We start from the raw sequence: 18650 nt of genomic DNA, 5'->3' as shown, positions 1-18650 counted from the left end.
GAGGCTGAGTAGGAATTACACCTACCAATAATGAGGCAGTGCCCCCAGTTCCCCCACTGGGGTATTAGAGAACTCAGCTAAAATGGAAGGGTTAAGCAAGACCCATAGTCACATAATACCTAAAACACCCAGGTTTCAACTGAAGATCATTCATCACACTGAAAACCAGAACAATCTTTTTGAATGAAAAAAGACAACAGATGCCAACATAAAGATGACACAGCTGTCAGGGTTATCTGACAAGGGTTTCATAGCAGCCATGATAACACTGCTCCAATGAGCAATTACACACATTCTTAAAACAAATGAAAAAATTACAAAGTCTCAGCAAAGAGATAAAAATTTTCAGCAAAGAAAAGATAGAAAGAAAAACCAAGTGGAAAGTTTAGAAATAATAAAACCTTAACTGAAATACTAAAAAGAAACAATGCATGAGCTCGAGAGCATAATGGATTAGACAGAGAAAAGAACCAGTGAACTTGGAGATAGAACAACAGAAATTACCCAGTTTGAACAATAGAGAAAACGTAAACATTAAAGCAATATCTTATACAGAGCTTTAGAGATCTATGGTATTAAAATAACAACCAATGAAACTTTCTAAATTATTAAATAATTTCAGATGCAAATTATAGTACCTAAAGGTCTCTGTGGCCCCAAGTCTCTTGAAGAATAAGTGTCATCTGGAGGACAAACACAAATCTTGGTGCACTAATAGAACAACTAAAGTAGACTCAGGGAGCCTCAAAGTGAGTGTAGCCTTTGAAGGTGCACAGGTTGGCACTAAAGGATAGAGTCTATGCCATGGAGAAATCAGGTTCATCTATCATGACCAGCAAGTAGATACGAAGTGGTGGGAACATGTTCTCTTCAGATCTATGGAACGTCACAACGAACAGCTCAGCACAACACAGCTCTGGGGCTGGTGGGGTCACTTCTGTGCACAGAGGAAAACATCCCTACCGTCTCGATGAAAAACGCCAACTCGCAGGTGTTGACAAGTTCTCTGAAGTTTCATCAAAATAAGACCTTTTTAACAGTCTAAAAGAAACACTTTTAGAGCTGTTTTCAACCTTTGTTAATTATCAGTGAACAGAATGGGGATATTTTTCTTTTTCAGTACAAATGTGGAGTAAAATTTTGTAACAGAACAATATATTCAGTGCACAGATCTTCCCTCAAATTTTAACTTGTTAAAGCCATTAAATGTGAAAAAAAACATCATATTTTTTAAAAAACCCACAAGATAACATATTTTGGTTTTTGAGAACCTCAGAAATATTTTTCCATTATTTTTTTAAAAATTAAAACTACAATAAATGAAAGTTCAAAATCACTTTTAAAAGAATCAAGGATCACCTTTAAATTCTTGTGGAGATACTAATGTAACATGGATCATTCCAATCCTATTCGTGAGTCTGGCATTGCCAGCTCCAAGGCAGTTTATTAATGGTAATAACGTTCAAATATCTGGTGTCCAGACAATGTTCACAGGCTACTTCTGCCTTTAAGAGAGGTAGAAGAGCAGTTTTAGGTTTGGTCTGTCTTTATTCCCAAATGTGAACGACTCTTACACGTCCAAACGTGTGCGAGACTCGGTAGGAATACTTCCCGACTACTGAGCTGAGGCCGCCGCTTCCCGGAGAAGGTCATATCCCAGTTCCAGCTCTGGTCGGCAGTCCCAAACGATATAAGAGTGTGAAGGAGGACTGTATGAAATAGATGGTTCTTTCAACAAGATTTATGGTGAGTTTTTGGAATAAAAAAAAATCAGTCTTCTTGGTTAAAGGTTGGCAAATGTGTTTTCAACTTTAAAATGTCTGAAATTGGCTCTTTTCTTTCTTGATAGAAGCTGAGTCCAGTGATGTGTTCAACATCTGTGACCCGAGCTGTGTGTAATTTCACCAGCTCTTCAACCCACGCTGACTCATTCTTCTCATGCTGTGAGGGTGGGTGGGAAATAAAGCAGAGAAGTCACTGAAAAATAGTACACTTTTCCGCCAAGCTCTCCATGTCCCCCATTTTAATCACTTTTGACCCTTTGGCTCCCAAATGGCAGCTGCCTCAGGATTTATTAGGCATGATCCCTGCTCTTGACTAACTCTCTATCTAATATATTCCATGCATGCTTGTTTCATTAGCTGCATCAGACTCGGGGAAAGGAAAGTATACCTGGATCACATGCTCACTTGTGGCATGGGTACAAGGAACTGCAATGGTGTGGGGTTAAAAAATGTTGGAGAACAGAAGCAGCGTGAGATGGTAGAAAGAGTATGCAAATTGTTGTAAGGAAACATGGACTTAAATCATGGTTCTACCATTACCCTATCAGGTAAACATCTGAATCCTGATTCTCTCACTGTACCCTCCATACAGGGTCGTTTTGAGCATCCAATGTAATGATGTGTTTAAATGCAGAATACAAACACTAGTACTTACCAGAATCAAATAAGTACATAGCTGCAATGAAGAAAGGGTTGAGGAAAGTAGTAAAACACAATGTCACTTCTGGTGAGGTAGTGAGGTCTTAGCTAACAAGGGATCAGTAGAGAATTAAAGGCATATGCTCTGTCACATGGAACAGAGGTGGCAGCTGAAGCAGGTAACAGAGGTGGTTGAAAATCACACACTCACAGTTTAGTATAAATTTTTCTGAAAATAGCTACTGGGGAAGGTCAGATGAAGAAAGTACCCACTGGTTGGTGGGCTATAATTGTACTTTAAAGACATCCTTCACTGAAGGTTCATGTGACATTGGGACATGGTTATCAAAAATGATACATACAGACTTTTCACACAAAAGGGGAGCAGGGCAATAATTTGAATTTTCCCACTAGCCTCCCATCATTCTCTACCCGATACTGCTGCCCCACTCGGTAGGCTTCTCTGCTGCTGTCTGGATTGTAGCTCTCAAAGCCAGTAGGTATCTGCCATCTGTCCCAACATTTGCAGCGACAGATAAAAACCACACCTAAGGCATCTGTTCTCTCAGACCGTTATTAGCCAGATATTGGCTAATATCTAGCTAACCCTTACTCACTACTTCAGGGTGATACAGAAGGAATCATTAAGTATAAGTGTTCCACCTTCAGATAATTCTCTCCCCGGTTCAAGTCCAATACTTAGTGTCCTCTAGGTACACTGTCATTATAAAATGTGATTAAAATGTTTGCATTTCAGATACCTGTACAATCATAGCTTTTGGAGTGGCAGAGATGGAAAAGGAACTTAATGCCTAACTCCTGGCATTTAACATCACTTTGGTCAATGAGACGTAAGCGTAAGTCTGTTGCTGACTTCTTTTGGAGGGTATGGCCCAGAATTCCAACACGATATGTAGACAAGCCTTGTTTAGCCCACATGGGCCATGTGCTAGGAACAGTGGTGCAGAAAGGCAGGAAAGTTCTGGGTCCCTAATGGTGCTGCTACCCAGTGTACGGTCCTAAGACTGTCTGCTCTGGACTTCCTGCTGCAAGAGGAACCGCTAATTTGCTCCCGTCACTGTAACTGAGTTCTCTGCAATGTGCTGCAGAGCACAGCACTAACTGACCCCTTCGTGACAACTTAATCTCCCGAGGAAGAGGAAGCAATGAAGAAGGACATATCTGGTGTGTGTCCAACAGCGGCCACAACATTGGCCGGTTGGCCAACAGGCCTCCAACAGTTAAAATCCTGCTATTCTGCACTTAATTCTGAAGAATAAGGAAAAATAACATCATGAGAAATGTGTTCTCTGAGGACTGGTCAACTAACCTTAAAAGTTCATCAGAGAAACAACTGAAGGGAGACACACCCTCACTAATTTTCAGGGACTAACATACAGAAAGACTACGGGATCGAGGACAGCAAGTGGAGTACTGCACTCCACTCCTGGCCCACCACGAAACCCACTGTCCGTTCCGCTCACTGCTGTGTCCTTAGTACCGAGAGTATCTGGCAACTAACATTTATGAAAGGGAGGAACCACTGCATCGAAGGAGGCATAGAAGGATCAGTGAAGGGACAGGTGAATGCGTAATCACAGCTCCCTCCAGCCAAGCGCAGACTGGGCCTCTCGATCCTGCGCCTGCAGGACTCCAGGTGTCCCCACCAGTCCACTTCGACACTGAGACTGGTGGGAAGGCCACATATATTTGCCAGTTTAGGTCAAGACTTACATTGTATAACTTCAATGGACAAAAAAGAAGAAGAAAAAGAAAAGAAAAAACCAACTAGGATATCTGGGAAGTACTCTGAAGAAAACATTCTGACTCACTAAAAGGAAAAGCATAAAAATTGCTAAAATTTTAATGCAGCCTTGATCTTCAAAGACTAGAGCTTCAATTTTTTAAATTCTGAGCAAATCAGATAACATAAAACCATTATTTCCAAACATTCAAATGACAATAAAATAAAAAAGATAAATAGGGACAAACATGATTATTATAATAAATGATATATAGAAAATTAATTTGAAATGTTGTCTAACCATAACTTTAAGACTAATTTATAAGAGTGCTGACACTTTTGGAATTATAAATCCACTTTTGAAACAAATAGAAGTTCATATTTCAAATAAACCTAGAATTTAGTGGCTAAGCCATGCAAAGTTACTATGGTTTTTTTTAGATTTTGATCTGATTTTTAGTGCTTTTAATAGACAAGGGAGGTCTCACTGAAGATGTGCCATCTTAAAGAATCAAATTTAAAAACCACCCTGTAATTTCAAAGTATATGTACGCATATACTCAAGTTATGCTTTCTCCCACAGTGCTGTTAAATATGTAAGACACGCACCCAAAGCTACTCATATTTTCAACGTGTAAGGTACATTAGCAAAGCGACTTACCACACAGCTCTCACTGTTATCAGTCCTGTGCGGCAAAATGAAAGCTAAGGCATCTAAACTGTCACACTGGCTTGGGGTCTGGGATGCATTTTTACAACTTGTTAGCACAATGAAGAAGTGGGTTGGGATCAGAAGTTCTTGATTACGGATGAGTCTTCTGTTTCTGTAAAATATGACAACATTTGCTTTAGGAAAGAAATAACTATCTTCCTTTTAATGAATATTTCAGTAAAACATTTTTTCAAACACTGCATCTAAAAATAAAATTCAGTCAAATAATTAAGTGTATTATAAAAAATCAATAATTATAACAACTCAACTTACTCTGCCAGGTTGAAAGAATAAGAATTAAAAGACAGACAAACTCAATCTAAATAACTTTTATTAGAAATCTATTGAACTTGGAATTTTTTAAATTCTAACACACTGGAATGGAGACACAATATTTTTGAATACCTATTGATAAGTCATTTAAATTTTATGTAGTGTGGACATACAGCAGACAGAGAGAGAACTGGTGTGAGATTTTTTTATTCCAGCTGCTTCAGAGAAGCCACCTTGCTATGAAATTGTTTTAATTGGATTTTCTTTCCTATACAAATAACTTTATATTTTTTAATTGAAGCATATTCTCAAAGATATCCCAATAACACCTCTGACTCATCGTAATTCTATTTCTTTCATCTCAAAGCTAGTTTTTTATTTCCCAGCATCTTTCCAAATGTAAAGTAATGGAATCCTTGTTTTCAAATATAATCTGATGTAGAACCATAATATATAAAACAGATGAAAACAGACAGAGTGCTGGTAGAAGCAGTGAATGGGAAAGGTATGAAGTTGATTTCTTTACTTGTTTTACTGCTGTGACTTATGAGGCAGTTAGAGAGGACCCTGATGCCTCAAGGGATATTAATAAAAGTTTTTAAATTTATAAACTAACGTGATTACAGATATATGCGTGTAAACAGTAATCCCTAAATCAGCCTGTGAGAGGCATTCCCAGAAAAGGCTTAAATCTCAGCAGAGATTTCAGTCCCTTTCTCTCACAGCCTCACTAGACAAATTGCTCCCTAAATCTGCCAAGTATCATTTTAATAAAGGTCAACTTGTTTCCAAAATACTCTCCACCTTGCCTTTGTGAAAACAGGTTTTCTCAAAACAGCCACTGGCTCATTACCTTCCAGCCAGAGCTGCGTAAAAGCTGGGGCGTCTGCCCAAGGCCTGCAGCTCTATAGCCTTGCTGATTCCTTGACTCACGATGCTTCTGGCTACGCCATGTGGTCCTTCATCTTCTAATTAGTAGTATGTTAATTAAGATAGAACCTTGGCCACACAGAGATTTTAAACACTGATGTTACCTTCTAAACAATGACAGTGTTCAGTATTTAATCGGAGCTCAAGTTACTCATCTGAGCTAAGTGGTGAAGGAACACTACTTCTTTCATCTAAAAATATTTTACCACACACTGAGCAAAACATTAAAATTAATCAGATATTTCAAGGGGCTTCCAGGGTAATCGGAAATGTCACATACATAAATCCAAATAGTATGGGACAGAAAAGGTTGTGCTGACTCATCTGGACGGTGATCCCACTTGAGAGCTATTGTTAAGAGAAAAGGAAGTATGTTCTTACTGCTTCAGAGTCTCCGAGGCATCATAATGTCCATCATAGTCTGAGTCAAACACGGGACCGCTGACGACATTGACGCCATTTCTTTCCTCGGCATACCTTGGCAGGAGGGTGGCGTGGAAGTAGCGCCATATCACTGAAACGAGAAGGAAGACGGTGCAGTTTCAAAACAAAAAGGAGCCATGCTGTCCTGTGAAATAAACCAACACCATGACTCAAAACTAAGCATTTGTGGTAACTAGAGATAAAAGCTGTGTGGTTTTGGTTTTGCATGAGGCCAAAAATTCACAGTTCAACTTTGGCCTTTGGAAGGACTAACACACAAATGTTGAATTCAACTCTATTTCAGCCATTCCCAGAACCTGTGCAGCATCACAGACTTTGGTCACATGTTACTGTTAAATATTTTTTGTAATCACAAACAGACACAAGGCAGGCTATGCAATTTATGGTTAATGTCTGAACATTCCCTTTGAAATAGTCACAAGGACTCTAGATATAAATTAGAATATAAATTTCCTCATATGCTCTGTATTTTAGAATTCCTTATGTCACTGAAGTATAAAAAGTACATTTATTCTTGTAAGAGCCAAATGCTGCAATAATTAATAATAATAAATAATAAAATCTATTCATTGTAAGATTAAAAATATTACCAGGAACTTCCAAAGAGCTGAACAGGGACACAGACCGAATGTTAATGGTAGTAGACTTATATTAGCTTGGTAACTTAAACACAACATTGCGAACTTTTTTCATCCAAAATGTTCATAAACATTTAAGGAGAGAGCAGAATAACAAGTATTGGTATATACCACAATTTTAATACTTGTAGAATTTTTTGTATATTGGAATTCTTAAAGTCAAACAAACCAGTAAGAATGTATTTGATATTTAGCCATTTCATATAGAACAGGTCTTATTACATATAAATTATACTTAAATAACTATAAAATATACATATGTACACAGAAATTCATTAAAATTATGATATAAGGTTAAAATTTTTTACCTTGAAAACTCTCGTACATTGGCACTATATTAGTAGTAAGCAGTGCTTCAGAATACATTTTACTTGAACCTTTAGTTAGTTCTACAAAGAAATAAAAAGGACAACTATTTCATTCTTCACAAATAACATTAGAAATTATACTTTCTCCCATCCAAGTACTAACCAGGCCCGACCCTGCTTAGCCTCCGAGATGACACGAGATCAGGCGTGTTCAGGGTGGTGCGGCCGTAGACAGAAATTATACATTCTCATGGGGTGCATTTTAAAAAATAAGCTGAGTGTTACCCTAAACCTGTAACACTTTCCCAGGTACTGATTCAAGGGAGAGATTCAATGTGTTTGTTCAAGTCCTTTAACAAAACAAAAATATTAAGATATTTTCCTCTTCAAAATGATTTATCGAAAGCCAAAAACTGTAATGAGAAAGGCCCCATATTAAACATTTTCAAATTTTACCTTATTTGTCTTATTCAACTAAAGCATATTGTGTTGACAATCTTCTGTCCTTAAACTCTTTCACAGTGAAAAGAAAAAAACAGTATCTGGCTTCAGAACAACACCTACTACCCAGAAAAAACATCACAGGATGTCTGCCTGGAAATGCTTTACAAGGCTTCTTTGTATGGATTTTCAGCTTGGACCTGGTCTATTTTTATAATGCAATAGCCAGGTTCTGACTTCAGACACTTATTCCAGGGACTGGACTGGGTATTAAGGGTATTTGAGCACTGGGAACCTTCTGATTTTTGCCTTTTTAGGGTGACCTCAAAATGTGCTCTCATTAGCATACAAATTTGCCACTTAAAAAAAATAGAACCTTTAACTTCAAAAAGAGGCCATTCCCTAGCAGCTGTGAATTGGCGAGAGAGCAAGCATACTTAGGCTCTACCTCTACTTAGTTCTTTGACAAATTACATTTTTGTTTTAAATAACAAAATAGTATCGCCTTCCAAAGAACCCAGCTGCATTTTTCTGACCTCAATGGGTTTTCTTAAATTCTGGTTAAAAGAGATGCAGAAAAGTGAAGCATGTCCTGTCTACAGTATCTGCACTAAATCAACTACCCTTCCAACAAAGTAAAAGTTTTCTAAATCTCGAGTTTTCGACCTCATGTTTAAGTTTCCCCTAATAGTGACTTATTTAAGAAAAAGAAGAAAATCAACGTATGAACATTAAAATGGCAGCAAACTCACAGCTATCAACAACTAAATCTAAAAAATAAAAACAAATACAAAGTAAGCAAACAATGAGACAATCAAACAATCATAGGTATGGGGATCATTTGAAGGGTTTTCGGCAGGGAGGGGGTGGGGGGACAATGGGGGGAAAGGTGCAGGGATCAAGAAGCATAATTGGTAGGAACCAAATAGACAGGGGGAGGTTAAGAATAGTATAGGAAAGAGAGAAGCTAAAGAACTTATACGCATGACCCATGGACATGAACCAAGGGGGTGGGGAGGACTGCTGGAGGGAAGGGGGGTACCAGGCAGTAGAGGGCAAAGGGAAAAAAATTGGGACAACTGTAACAGCACAATCAATAAAAGATACTTAAAAAGTAAACTAACAAAACTAAAAAACAGTCAAATTTCCCCTAATAGTAATTTTTCTCACTCTTAATTTTCATCAGTAAATAAATAAGGTGATGGACATTGCCCCATAAGAAAGAAGAGGAAGAGAAAGAGAACAAAGGAAAGGAAATAAAGGAAAGGGAAGATCAGGGTGGAAAAAACTTACCTGGTGGGGAGAGGAACCCATAACTCATTTTCGCGTTATTTTTATAAAATGAACATTTATGGACAGGACTAAGGGAAATTCGTAGATCCTCATAAAGGCAGTTGAAAAAGTCTTCTCTGGAGAAACTGTCCTGAAAAGCAAAATGAAAAGCACCATCAGGTATAGGTGTTCAGAAGAAAAGGAGATGAGTCTGTACATAGTCCAAGGTGAACTACATCATAATACGAAGGAGCTCTGGCTGTCTGTTCATGTCCTTCTCATTTTCCCACTTGCCGCTATTGTATTCATCTTTCTTGTATCTGAAATGCAGAACTCTTTACAATATTAAGGATATTAATCATTTGTCATATATATGCAAATATTTTCCTACTACATTGTGCTGATTTTGTTAATAATTTTTTTTACTTGACTTTTATATAGGGAATTGCTGATTTTTAGAGATCTACTATCTTCCTTACTCAACTACACAACCAAATGTTCAGGATGGGAGGGCAGATGTAAAAAAGCTACTGAATAGCAATGTAACGTGAAAACCTCAGGAGTAGTGATGACTCTGAATTTTACACCTTTAGTTACATAGGGAAACTGAAAATTTAAACATTGAAAACACCATATTTGAGGTACTAAACAACAGTAAATCAGATGGGACCTACAAAACTGTATAGAATGCTATAGAGTACAAACTCAAGTAAAAATTATGAATATACACAATGTTTTTAAAATTTAAGTTTAAGGTAGAAATTTTATGTAAATATCTGAATGTGTGTGTATTACATATGGTCTTTTACACAGAAAAATTACATATGTATATGTATATATATATATCCTTATCTTTTTATTTAGCAATCTCAGTGATATTTACATTTTATTTTTTTAAATCCGACTCATCTAACCTCTCTCAAATCACTTTTCTATCTTTTCAGGTCACATACCGCTTGCCAGACTGTTTCAGTTTCTGAAAATCTGGTCAGTCTAGTTTAAAAGTTCCATTCCAAGTAAGATCTAATTCTCATCGAATCGCTTTATTCACTCTTTCAAGGCCAATCTCGCATCGTTGCCCTTTATACCGCAGCCCCCAGGAGTGGGGAGAAATGGTGGTCTTATGCTGGGATGTTTTCCCTCACTCCTCTCAAGGCCAAAACCCCCTGGTGTGATGGGTGAACAGAACCCGCAGCCTCTCCCTGGTTTGGGCTGGCGCCCCCCCGTGGATGGACGGCACATGCAGTGAGAGCACCGAGCCTTCTCCATCAGTGAGAATGTGCTGAGAGCTGAGGGAAATCCCTGTGCTCACATACTACGTATTTAAAGGTGAACAACTGTGACTGATTGTAAACATTATTTCATGAAATTGTAAGTTAAAACCTCAAAACGTTTAAACCAAAGGCAAGGGAGTAGTCTTTCCTACACACCCTTCACTTCACAGGAAGAGTGGGAATGTGCTCTGAGTCCCACAGCCACCAGCTCGTGAGTGGCAGAACTGGACCCTATTGTTCTGAATCGCAGTTCAGTGACCTAATTTGGGATTAACCATGAGAAAACGATGCTCTCAATGATTTTGCCGAACGATAATTTGACAAAGGGGTGACAAATACTTGCATTTCTGTCCACAGTGTAGGAGGTCCAAAGGGGCATGTGGATGTCGGGGCGGTAACCACTCACAAACTGGTGCTGGTAGAGGAGACAGACGGTGCTGTTCTTCTGGAGAACTCGGGGTCTTCCGTAGGGTAAAGTGCTGCGCTTAATAACCTTCTCTTGGGTCATAGGAGGAAAATGAAACCACCATTTAAATGTACTTAGTGTGCATTACGTGATGCTATATGTGATACGCTCAACTAATTCTTTCGTCTACTTAACCCTACTGAAAAATTATTTTTAACTCTAAAAAAAACTATCTGCAAAGAGCAGAACATAAATAATTAAGTAAACAAAAGGGATTCACTGCACTTTCTGCCTGTGCAGATTATGAAAGAGCAATGTAATATGAAGATATCACAATGTACGTGAAACTGCTATAAATCCCAGCAATTAGGACTTAAATTATATTGCTAAAATTCTTTGACATTATTTCAATTACTTGGTCTTCAGGATGTCTTTCCAGAAAGAAAATTTTCTGGATGATATATGTACTTAGAAAGCAAAAGTGCAGAACTGAATTAATGGGATTAAACTCAATAAATCAATAATATTATACAGTGTTTATTGCCCTTTTCCAAGTGTCAGATGCTTTGTAGGATTCTTTGTAGACCTCACCTAGTTTAATTTTTAAGTAGCCCTATGAATTAAGGTTATATACCCATTTTACAGATGAGAAAACAGTAGTTCATGGGAAGTAAATATTTTATCCATGAACACATAATTCCTAAACTCATCTTCAAACTTAGATCCACCCAATTCCACAAGTGCCATTCTTTATCATAAGACTCTAACACCTTCAATCATCAAAGGTTTCTCCAACCTGAACATTTACAGAATTTTACACAGACAAGTTCAAGTAAAGAGTGGCGCAGAATTCACCTTTTTTATTCTGGCAGGAAAAAACTGAGCTAAGTAATTTAATACACCGAAGACTCTGCCAAAGCTGATCAGAGACTATATGGAAGTGTCACTGCGCATCCAAGTCACAACTGACCAATTTCATCATTTTCTTGTTATTTTTCTCGTTAGCAACAGATTTTATTGTTTAACTCTCTGCAAGCACTGCTCTATTTAAAAGGTTAATTTGGCACAAAATTCTACACGGTATTTCCGGATCACTTCACTGCCTACATTTTATGCCACAAGTTTTACAAACAGGTATTTTCCCAAAGTCTCAGTTATTTAGTGAGTTGTGTGTTACAGTGCATATTCTTAATTTTCATTCAAAAGTTATGAAGAAATAATTTTTGATAAATAAATCAACTTATAGTCTCTTGTAATTAACTAAGAACCCAGTGAGATAGATATTTAACAGGTATCTTAAATGGAAATCAGCCCTGGCTGGTGTGGCTCACTGGACTGAGCGCTGGCCTGCAAACCAAAACATCACAGGTTCGACTCTCAGTCAGGGGTGTCTAAGGGGTGTGCCACTGGGGGTGTGCCAGAGGCAGCTAATCGATGTATCCCTCACGCACTGATGTATCTCTCCCTCACTTTCTCCCTCCCTTCCCATTTGTCTAAAATAAATAAACAAAATATTTTTTAAAAAATGGAAATCAGAAGATTTATTATAAACCTAACAAAAATCTTCAAAATCTCAAAACAGCCTCCACTAAACACATTGCATGCTATTTCCGCTGTAAATATCCCCTCTTTCCTTATGAATAACAGTATAGACTGTCAAGCAAAGAGATCTCTAGGTTTCATCAGGTGGTTCTCCACTACTCCCTTTATTTTATTGACTATTCCCACAAATGCCCCAAACCGATTCTCTGTGATTCACACTGTTGAGAAAAAGCCTACTTCCACATTCTGAGTTCAGGAATAAGCATGCCTTACCTTCCGTCACGGTCAGATTCAACTGTGTCTTAAAATCCAGGACTTGAAAAATCTGGAAAAGTAGTAACACTATTTTTAAGGAATCACAGACATGGTCTATTTTTGTAACAAAGAACTTTTATAGCTTAATTATTCCATTGTAGAACAAAGGTAAAATTTAAAACCATTCTGTACAAGTCAAAATTATTTTTTAATGAAAAGGATAAAAGTGTAGGGATGACAGTTACAAAAATACAACATTGTTAGCATAAACACACTATAAATGAAAAATAAGAATTTATTTTTATTTTGAACTACATTGGCTGGTGTAGTTCAGTGGACTGAGTGCCGACCTGTGAACCCAAAGGTCACCGGTTCAATTCCCAGTCAGGTCACATGCCTGGCTTGAGGGCCTGGTTCCCTAGCTGGGAGCGGGTGAGAGTCAACTGATCACTGTATCTCTTGCACATTGATATTTCTCTCCCTCTCTTTCTCCCTTCCCTTCTCTCTAAAAATAAATAAATAAAATCTTTAAAAAAATAATATAATTGTTGCTTTAAAATTCTTAATCTCTAGTCTTATAGCCTTTTTAAAGGTCTCAAACAAAACAAAGAGCATAAACTCAAATACTCCCCAAATTTCTATCTTCAGGGACCCCATCAATTTTGTTCATGACCTGTCACTATTTTCATCCTCTCACGACAACTACTGTATATAGTAAGGTTGGAGAAAAATGGAACAGTGCCATATACCCATTTCGTACCAAAAAGTGGGATTTCCCCCTAAACTGAAAATAGGTGGGGTTGCACTTTCGAGAAGGGATATTGTTCCTAGTTTATAATCAAGAGCTCACTGCCGGGACAACAGCACTCAGCTCAACTTCTCCTCACCTGCAAGTCAAGTCATAGGACCCAGGGATAAAAAGAGAGGCAAAAATGTAAAAACAAGGTAGAGGAAAAAGAAATAATGAAAGGCCTCCTAGAATTAAAAATAAATATTATCCTTACTCTTACTCATAAACTTGAATTTGATCCTCAAGTATTCCCACAGTGCATGCTATGTAGCGAGTGCTGTGAACATCACACCCCAGGCTCAACTTCTGCACAACACTTACCGAGGGATCACAGGAACAGCCGAGGTTCTCTCTGGGGGTCCTTGTGAAGGGGCACTGTACCAGAGGCCGGGCTTCTTTGGGGTGCTTTGGGGTGTAAATGGGATTCTTTAGAAGGTGGTTAAGACTTCCATGAGTTCCGTTATTAGGAGCAGGTATCAAATTCAGTAAATCTGCATAATTCCAAAAATAGTCAAGATGTACTTAAAAGTTTCAAAATCAACTAAATAGTAGACTTGTACTATGATTCTTATTTTTTAAAACCAAATCTATATAAGTCCTTAACTCTTTTGGGTTTTAGAGCATTTATAACTATGCTATTCTTAATGGAAATACTGACATATATGCTTTAATTCTCTATAAAAATTTCTGAACTTTAATGTGTATAATAACTATAGTTAGCATATGTTGAATGCTTACTAGATGACTGATCACTGTGCTCATATACTTTTTACTTAATTCTTCAAACAATTTAATACGTTATTGCCAACATTTGGCAGATAAGTAATCATAGAACTTTGCTCAAGGGCTGAAAGCTGCTAACATAGTAGACCTAGGATTCAAAACTAGCTTTGTCCACATCAAAGATTCATGCTCTTAATAATAATAATAATAATAATAATAATAATAATAATAATAATAATAGCAAACACATATAGTAAAGCATTTACTCTATGCCAGGCCCTGATTTAAGTGCTTTAGGATCTACGAAGTCATTTATGTATAACAGCTCCCGTTAAAAGAATTATCCTTAGGACACATTTCAGGTGTGCAAATGCCCAGTATCATTACCAGAAAAAGGAGGTGATATTCAAGATGTAATACCCTACAGCCATAAAGTACTAATTAACAAGGTACAGAGTAAACCAAGAATGGGTCTCCTTCATTTTTACAAACTTGACATTGCCATCTATTAAGGCTACCAGAAGTTCCACCTGTTTTGTCTGCCTTTCAGAGCCCCCAAACTCTTTTCTCTGGCTCCCACCACTGATCTGATTCAATGGTCCTATAATTAAGCCCTGAGGCCTGTCAAAGTACTAGGCCTTGGGGATGCACACACCTCTTCACTCGGGGTGTTGTACTTTACCAGTGTGCAGCCTAGGGGAAGAATCAGATAAGTAATCGGATGGAATGTTCAGCACATTTTTTCAATGGCTCTGGTTCAGGAAGAAAAAAGGTGAAAATGTGAGCGTCTGTCTTGCCTCATCATCATCTCCATGAGGTACCCATCGAGTGACCTAGTTTTGATCACCCTATTCCAGCTCTGTTTTCAGAAGGGGCGAAAGTCCCTACTCACACTTACCACACATTAAGTTATAGATTTCGATATTTTCAAAGGAATCAACTTCAATGCCGTGCTTGAATCCAGGTCCATAGCCAATAAAGAGGGCCTAGATTGACCAGAAAAGTAGCAGTTTATAAATTCCTGTTATGTATGTAGTTGGCCAAATACAAAGCACAGCATAGGGAATATAGTCAATACTACTGTAGTAACTATGTGTGGTGCCAGATGCCAATAACTAGACTTACTGGGGAATCACTTCGTAAGTTATATAAATGTCTAACTGCTGTGCTATACACCTGAAGCTAATATTGAATGTCAACTGTAATTCAAAAAAAATAAAATTTTTTAAAGTTATTTTATCTTCTATATCATACATGTATAAACGGGTTATGTTAAGAGAAAAAATGCTATGCCCAACAAACTTTGTGGAATTTTTTTGACCCCTATTGCACAAATAGCCTAAGGACATCTGGGATATTTCTCTTAGCTTTACTATAATGCCCAACCTGACATTCAGAACAGAATCACAATGAAGTCTATATTCCCCAATGAATAGGAATATAAACCTCACCCACCCCCCTCACACAGTGTGGCAGGGATCAAATTTGACAATTAGTGTGAGTATATTGAAATGTTTTTTAGCCCTGGCTGGTGTGGCGCAGTGGATTGAGCACTGGCCTGAGAACCAAAAGGTCACTGGTTTGATTCCCAGTCAGGGCACACGCCTCGGTTACGGGCCAGGTCTGAGGTTGGGGCCATGTGAGAGGCAACCATTTGATGTTTATCTCTCCTTTTCCTTCCCTTTCCCTCTCTCCAAAAATAAATAAATAAAATTTTTTTTAAGTCTTAAAACCAAGTTAAATTTAAGGTATTATCTTCATTTAGAACATAAATATAATATCTTTTTAAATATTAACAAATTATCTTTCATTTACTGTGGAGTAATATATATTCTTAATGGAGCATAGTATATACAAAACAATTATTAGAAATTTAATAGGAGGCACATGTCACATGTTCATGAAATATGAATATACATATTAACAGAATTGTATTATTTTAATTAATGCCCAAAAGAAAACAGCTATATGAAAGTATACGCTTCATACTTCTTATTCAAGACATATAATGTTTTTTTTAAGTGTAGAAGTTTACATATCCGTTTTTCTTCAGATATAGCTATTATTTTTAAAAACTATAATAGGTTTACTCACTTGCATACTTGAAAATATGTTGTCAGAGCCATGAAATCCACTTCCACAGTGTTTCCTTTCTGAAGGATTCCTAATTTTTACATAATATAAATTAATGAAAAGTCCATTCATAAAGCAACACGGGCAACCATGAATTATTTTCCTTAGTAAAGAATAGGTTACTGTTGTTATACAAACCAAGAAAAGGTGAATAAAATCACCTGGCTTTGAAAAGTTTTAAGAAGCCACCTTTTTTTTTTTTTTATTTTGTAAATGAATCAACTATAAGCAACATGGTATGGGGGGGCGTGCCATCACTGAGGCAGAACTGGTTTTGAACCCCAATTGTGATAGTAATCAGCTTTGACTTTAGAAATTTAATTCTCTTTTCCTGGTTCCAATTTTGTCATGTTCACTAAATATTAGTTTTCCCATGCAGGTAAGAACAATCCTCTCATGTTTCCCAGCACCAAAAACCCAGCTCTCTAGTAAAGTACAGGCAGTGCAAATCGGTTGACCAAATTCTGGTTCCCTGCTCAGGGCTCTTACAACTACAGAAAGGGTACTTCTTCATCTAGTCAGGAGAAGCCAGGAACGCATCCCACAATACACAAGACAGCTCCCCACAATGAGGAATTATCTGACACAAAATGTGGAGGGGCCAAGGTTGAGAAGACCCAGGGTAGAGTACAGGGAGTCATATATGTGCAGTTTTCATATAACAACATTGTTGCAAAGGACTCAAAGGTTACCTTGAATTACTAATCGGTCAGGCTACGTTTACCTGTGAGATTGTCAGAACTTACAATGCAAGTTGCCACTGAGGGTCCAAATAGAATGTCAAGGGCTCAATCCTATCACTTTTAGCGAAATGCAATCGTTTGGGTAAGAACTGTTTTAGGTAAGGTTTGAAGTGCTGGTTTGGCTCCCGGCACTGAAATTGTAGGAGGCAAAGGAAAAACATTACTTGCATGTTTTCTTAAGTGCAAACTTCTTTTGAAAGTGCATTGTAACTCCATACAAATTTTTTTTTCTCACAAACACTTTACCTGCATGCCCAATAAATCACGCATGGAAAAACACCTGAGTTCTTAGTACTAATACAATGTACAAGTTGAACACTCTCAGCCATTGAGTATTCTTATTTTTACATGAAGTCATAATCACTGCAGAGCTATCCCAGGATGCTTAGAGTGTGTTGTGAGATTATATTTGAGGTACTACTGATGATGTTATTTTCAAACACTCGTGTAACTACAATTGTAACAATTTTCTCCAAAAGTGAAAATTTTCTATCAAGTAAAAAAAAAAAAAAAAGAAAAGAAGTACAGATAGCTCAGCACTAGGATAAAAGCTTATTTAAAAAACAGGCATTAAAAAAGACTGGTAAAAAATATATTGTGGTGTTAACAGTGTTTAGGGTGGAATAGCTATAGGGTGTTTTCCTTCTGCTTTCAACAATTTCTTGTACTGCCACATACATTTAGCAATGTCAATAAACAAATTCTTAAAAACTTTCAAACCCAGATCATTGGGAAAGGTCCTTATAAAGTTCTTTAAAAACTACAGAGTATTTAAATGTTGGCCCAGATACTTAAAAATTCCAATCCTATAATGTCAAGAACAAACACTGAACCTTTTCTAAATATACAAGTATATTATACAAAACCAGCAGTAATTAGATAATAGAAAATCAAAGGTACTCACAGAAAGATTTCTGGCAATGCCTTCATAATTAACTGAAGGAGATAAAGATAAAAAATAATAGTTGATGGTATGCTAGAATTAGATATAAAAAATAAGACAACAATATAAACTGTCAGGCTCAAACTATATATTTAAACACCAAAGCACATTTCAAACAGCTCATTTAAGTCATTATATATTAGCCACTGACAGGAATAAGAACCCCCACCCTACACCTGTGAAATAATGTCATATTGTTAAATGAAAAGGCAAGTTACAGAACATCCACCTATCCATCCGTCTGTCCATCCATGTGTCTCCATCTGACCATCTATCCAACTAGCTGTATATCCATCTACCCATCCTTTTATCCATCCATCCATCTGCTCATGCATCCAAACACTCATACATCCATGCATCGAGAGCTAGTATGATTACACTGTGTAAAAATAAAAATGGGTGTGTTTTATTTACACATAGAAAACATCTGAGACACATTCCAAACTTAACAGTGCTCATCTCTATTTAGAGAGAAACTGAGCTGTGAATTAGGGGAGTTTAGGGTGGGAAACTGCTACTTTGTACTTTATATACTTTCATACTCACTGATAATTCCAGAATGTCAAAATAAGAGGGGCACAGGGGACTCAGAGGGAGGACAAGTAGAGTGGTTTTGGAGCTGCGTTTGCACAGCAAGCCCAGAGTTACCTTCCTAG

General features: G+C 37.3%; 1 protein-coding gene across 2 annotated transcripts in view; it reads right to left on the bottom strand.

The window, feature by feature from the left end:
- Positions 1–575: 575 nt before the first annotated feature.
- ENPP1 (ectonucleotide pyrophosphatase/phosphodiesterase 1) overlaps positions 576–18650 on the bottom strand; it is a 76876-nt gene continuing 58801 nt past the window's right edge. For both annotated transcript variants that reach the window (XM_053913762.1, XM_053913763.1), the window contains 12 exons: positions 17956–17987; positions 17055–17182; positions 16270–16339; positions 15074–15161; positions 13774–13943; positions 12681–12732; positions 10803–10957; positions 9207–9336; positions 7473–7553; positions 6464–6596; positions 4829–4991; positions 576–1941 (listed from right to left, as the gene is read on the bottom strand). In XM_053913762.1, coding sequence (XP_053769737.1) covers positions 1771–1941; positions 4829–4991; positions 6464–6596; positions 7473–7553; positions 9207–9336; positions 10803–10957; positions 12681–12732; positions 13774–13943; positions 15074–15161; positions 16270–16339; positions 17055–17182; positions 17956–17987 — 1373 coding nt within the window. In that variant the 3' untranslated portion in view covers positions 576–1770. The remainder of the gene's footprint in view (positions 1942–4828; positions 4992–6463; positions 6597–7472; positions 7554–9206; positions 9337–10802; positions 10958–12680; positions 12733–13773; positions 13944–15073; positions 15162–16269; positions 16340–17054; positions 17183–17955; positions 17988–18650) is intronic.

Source organism: Desmodus rotundus, chromosome 11, assembly GCF_022682495.2.
Source record: "Desmodus rotundus isolate HL8 chromosome 11, HLdesRot8A.1, whole genome shotgun sequence".
NCBI classification, from domain to species: domain Eukaryota; kingdom Metazoa; phylum Chordata; class Mammalia; order Chiroptera; family Phyllostomidae; genus Desmodus; species Desmodus rotundus.
The sequence above is the reverse complement of the archived record's forward strand: the minus strand, read 5'-3'. Positions and strand labels throughout refer to the sequence as shown.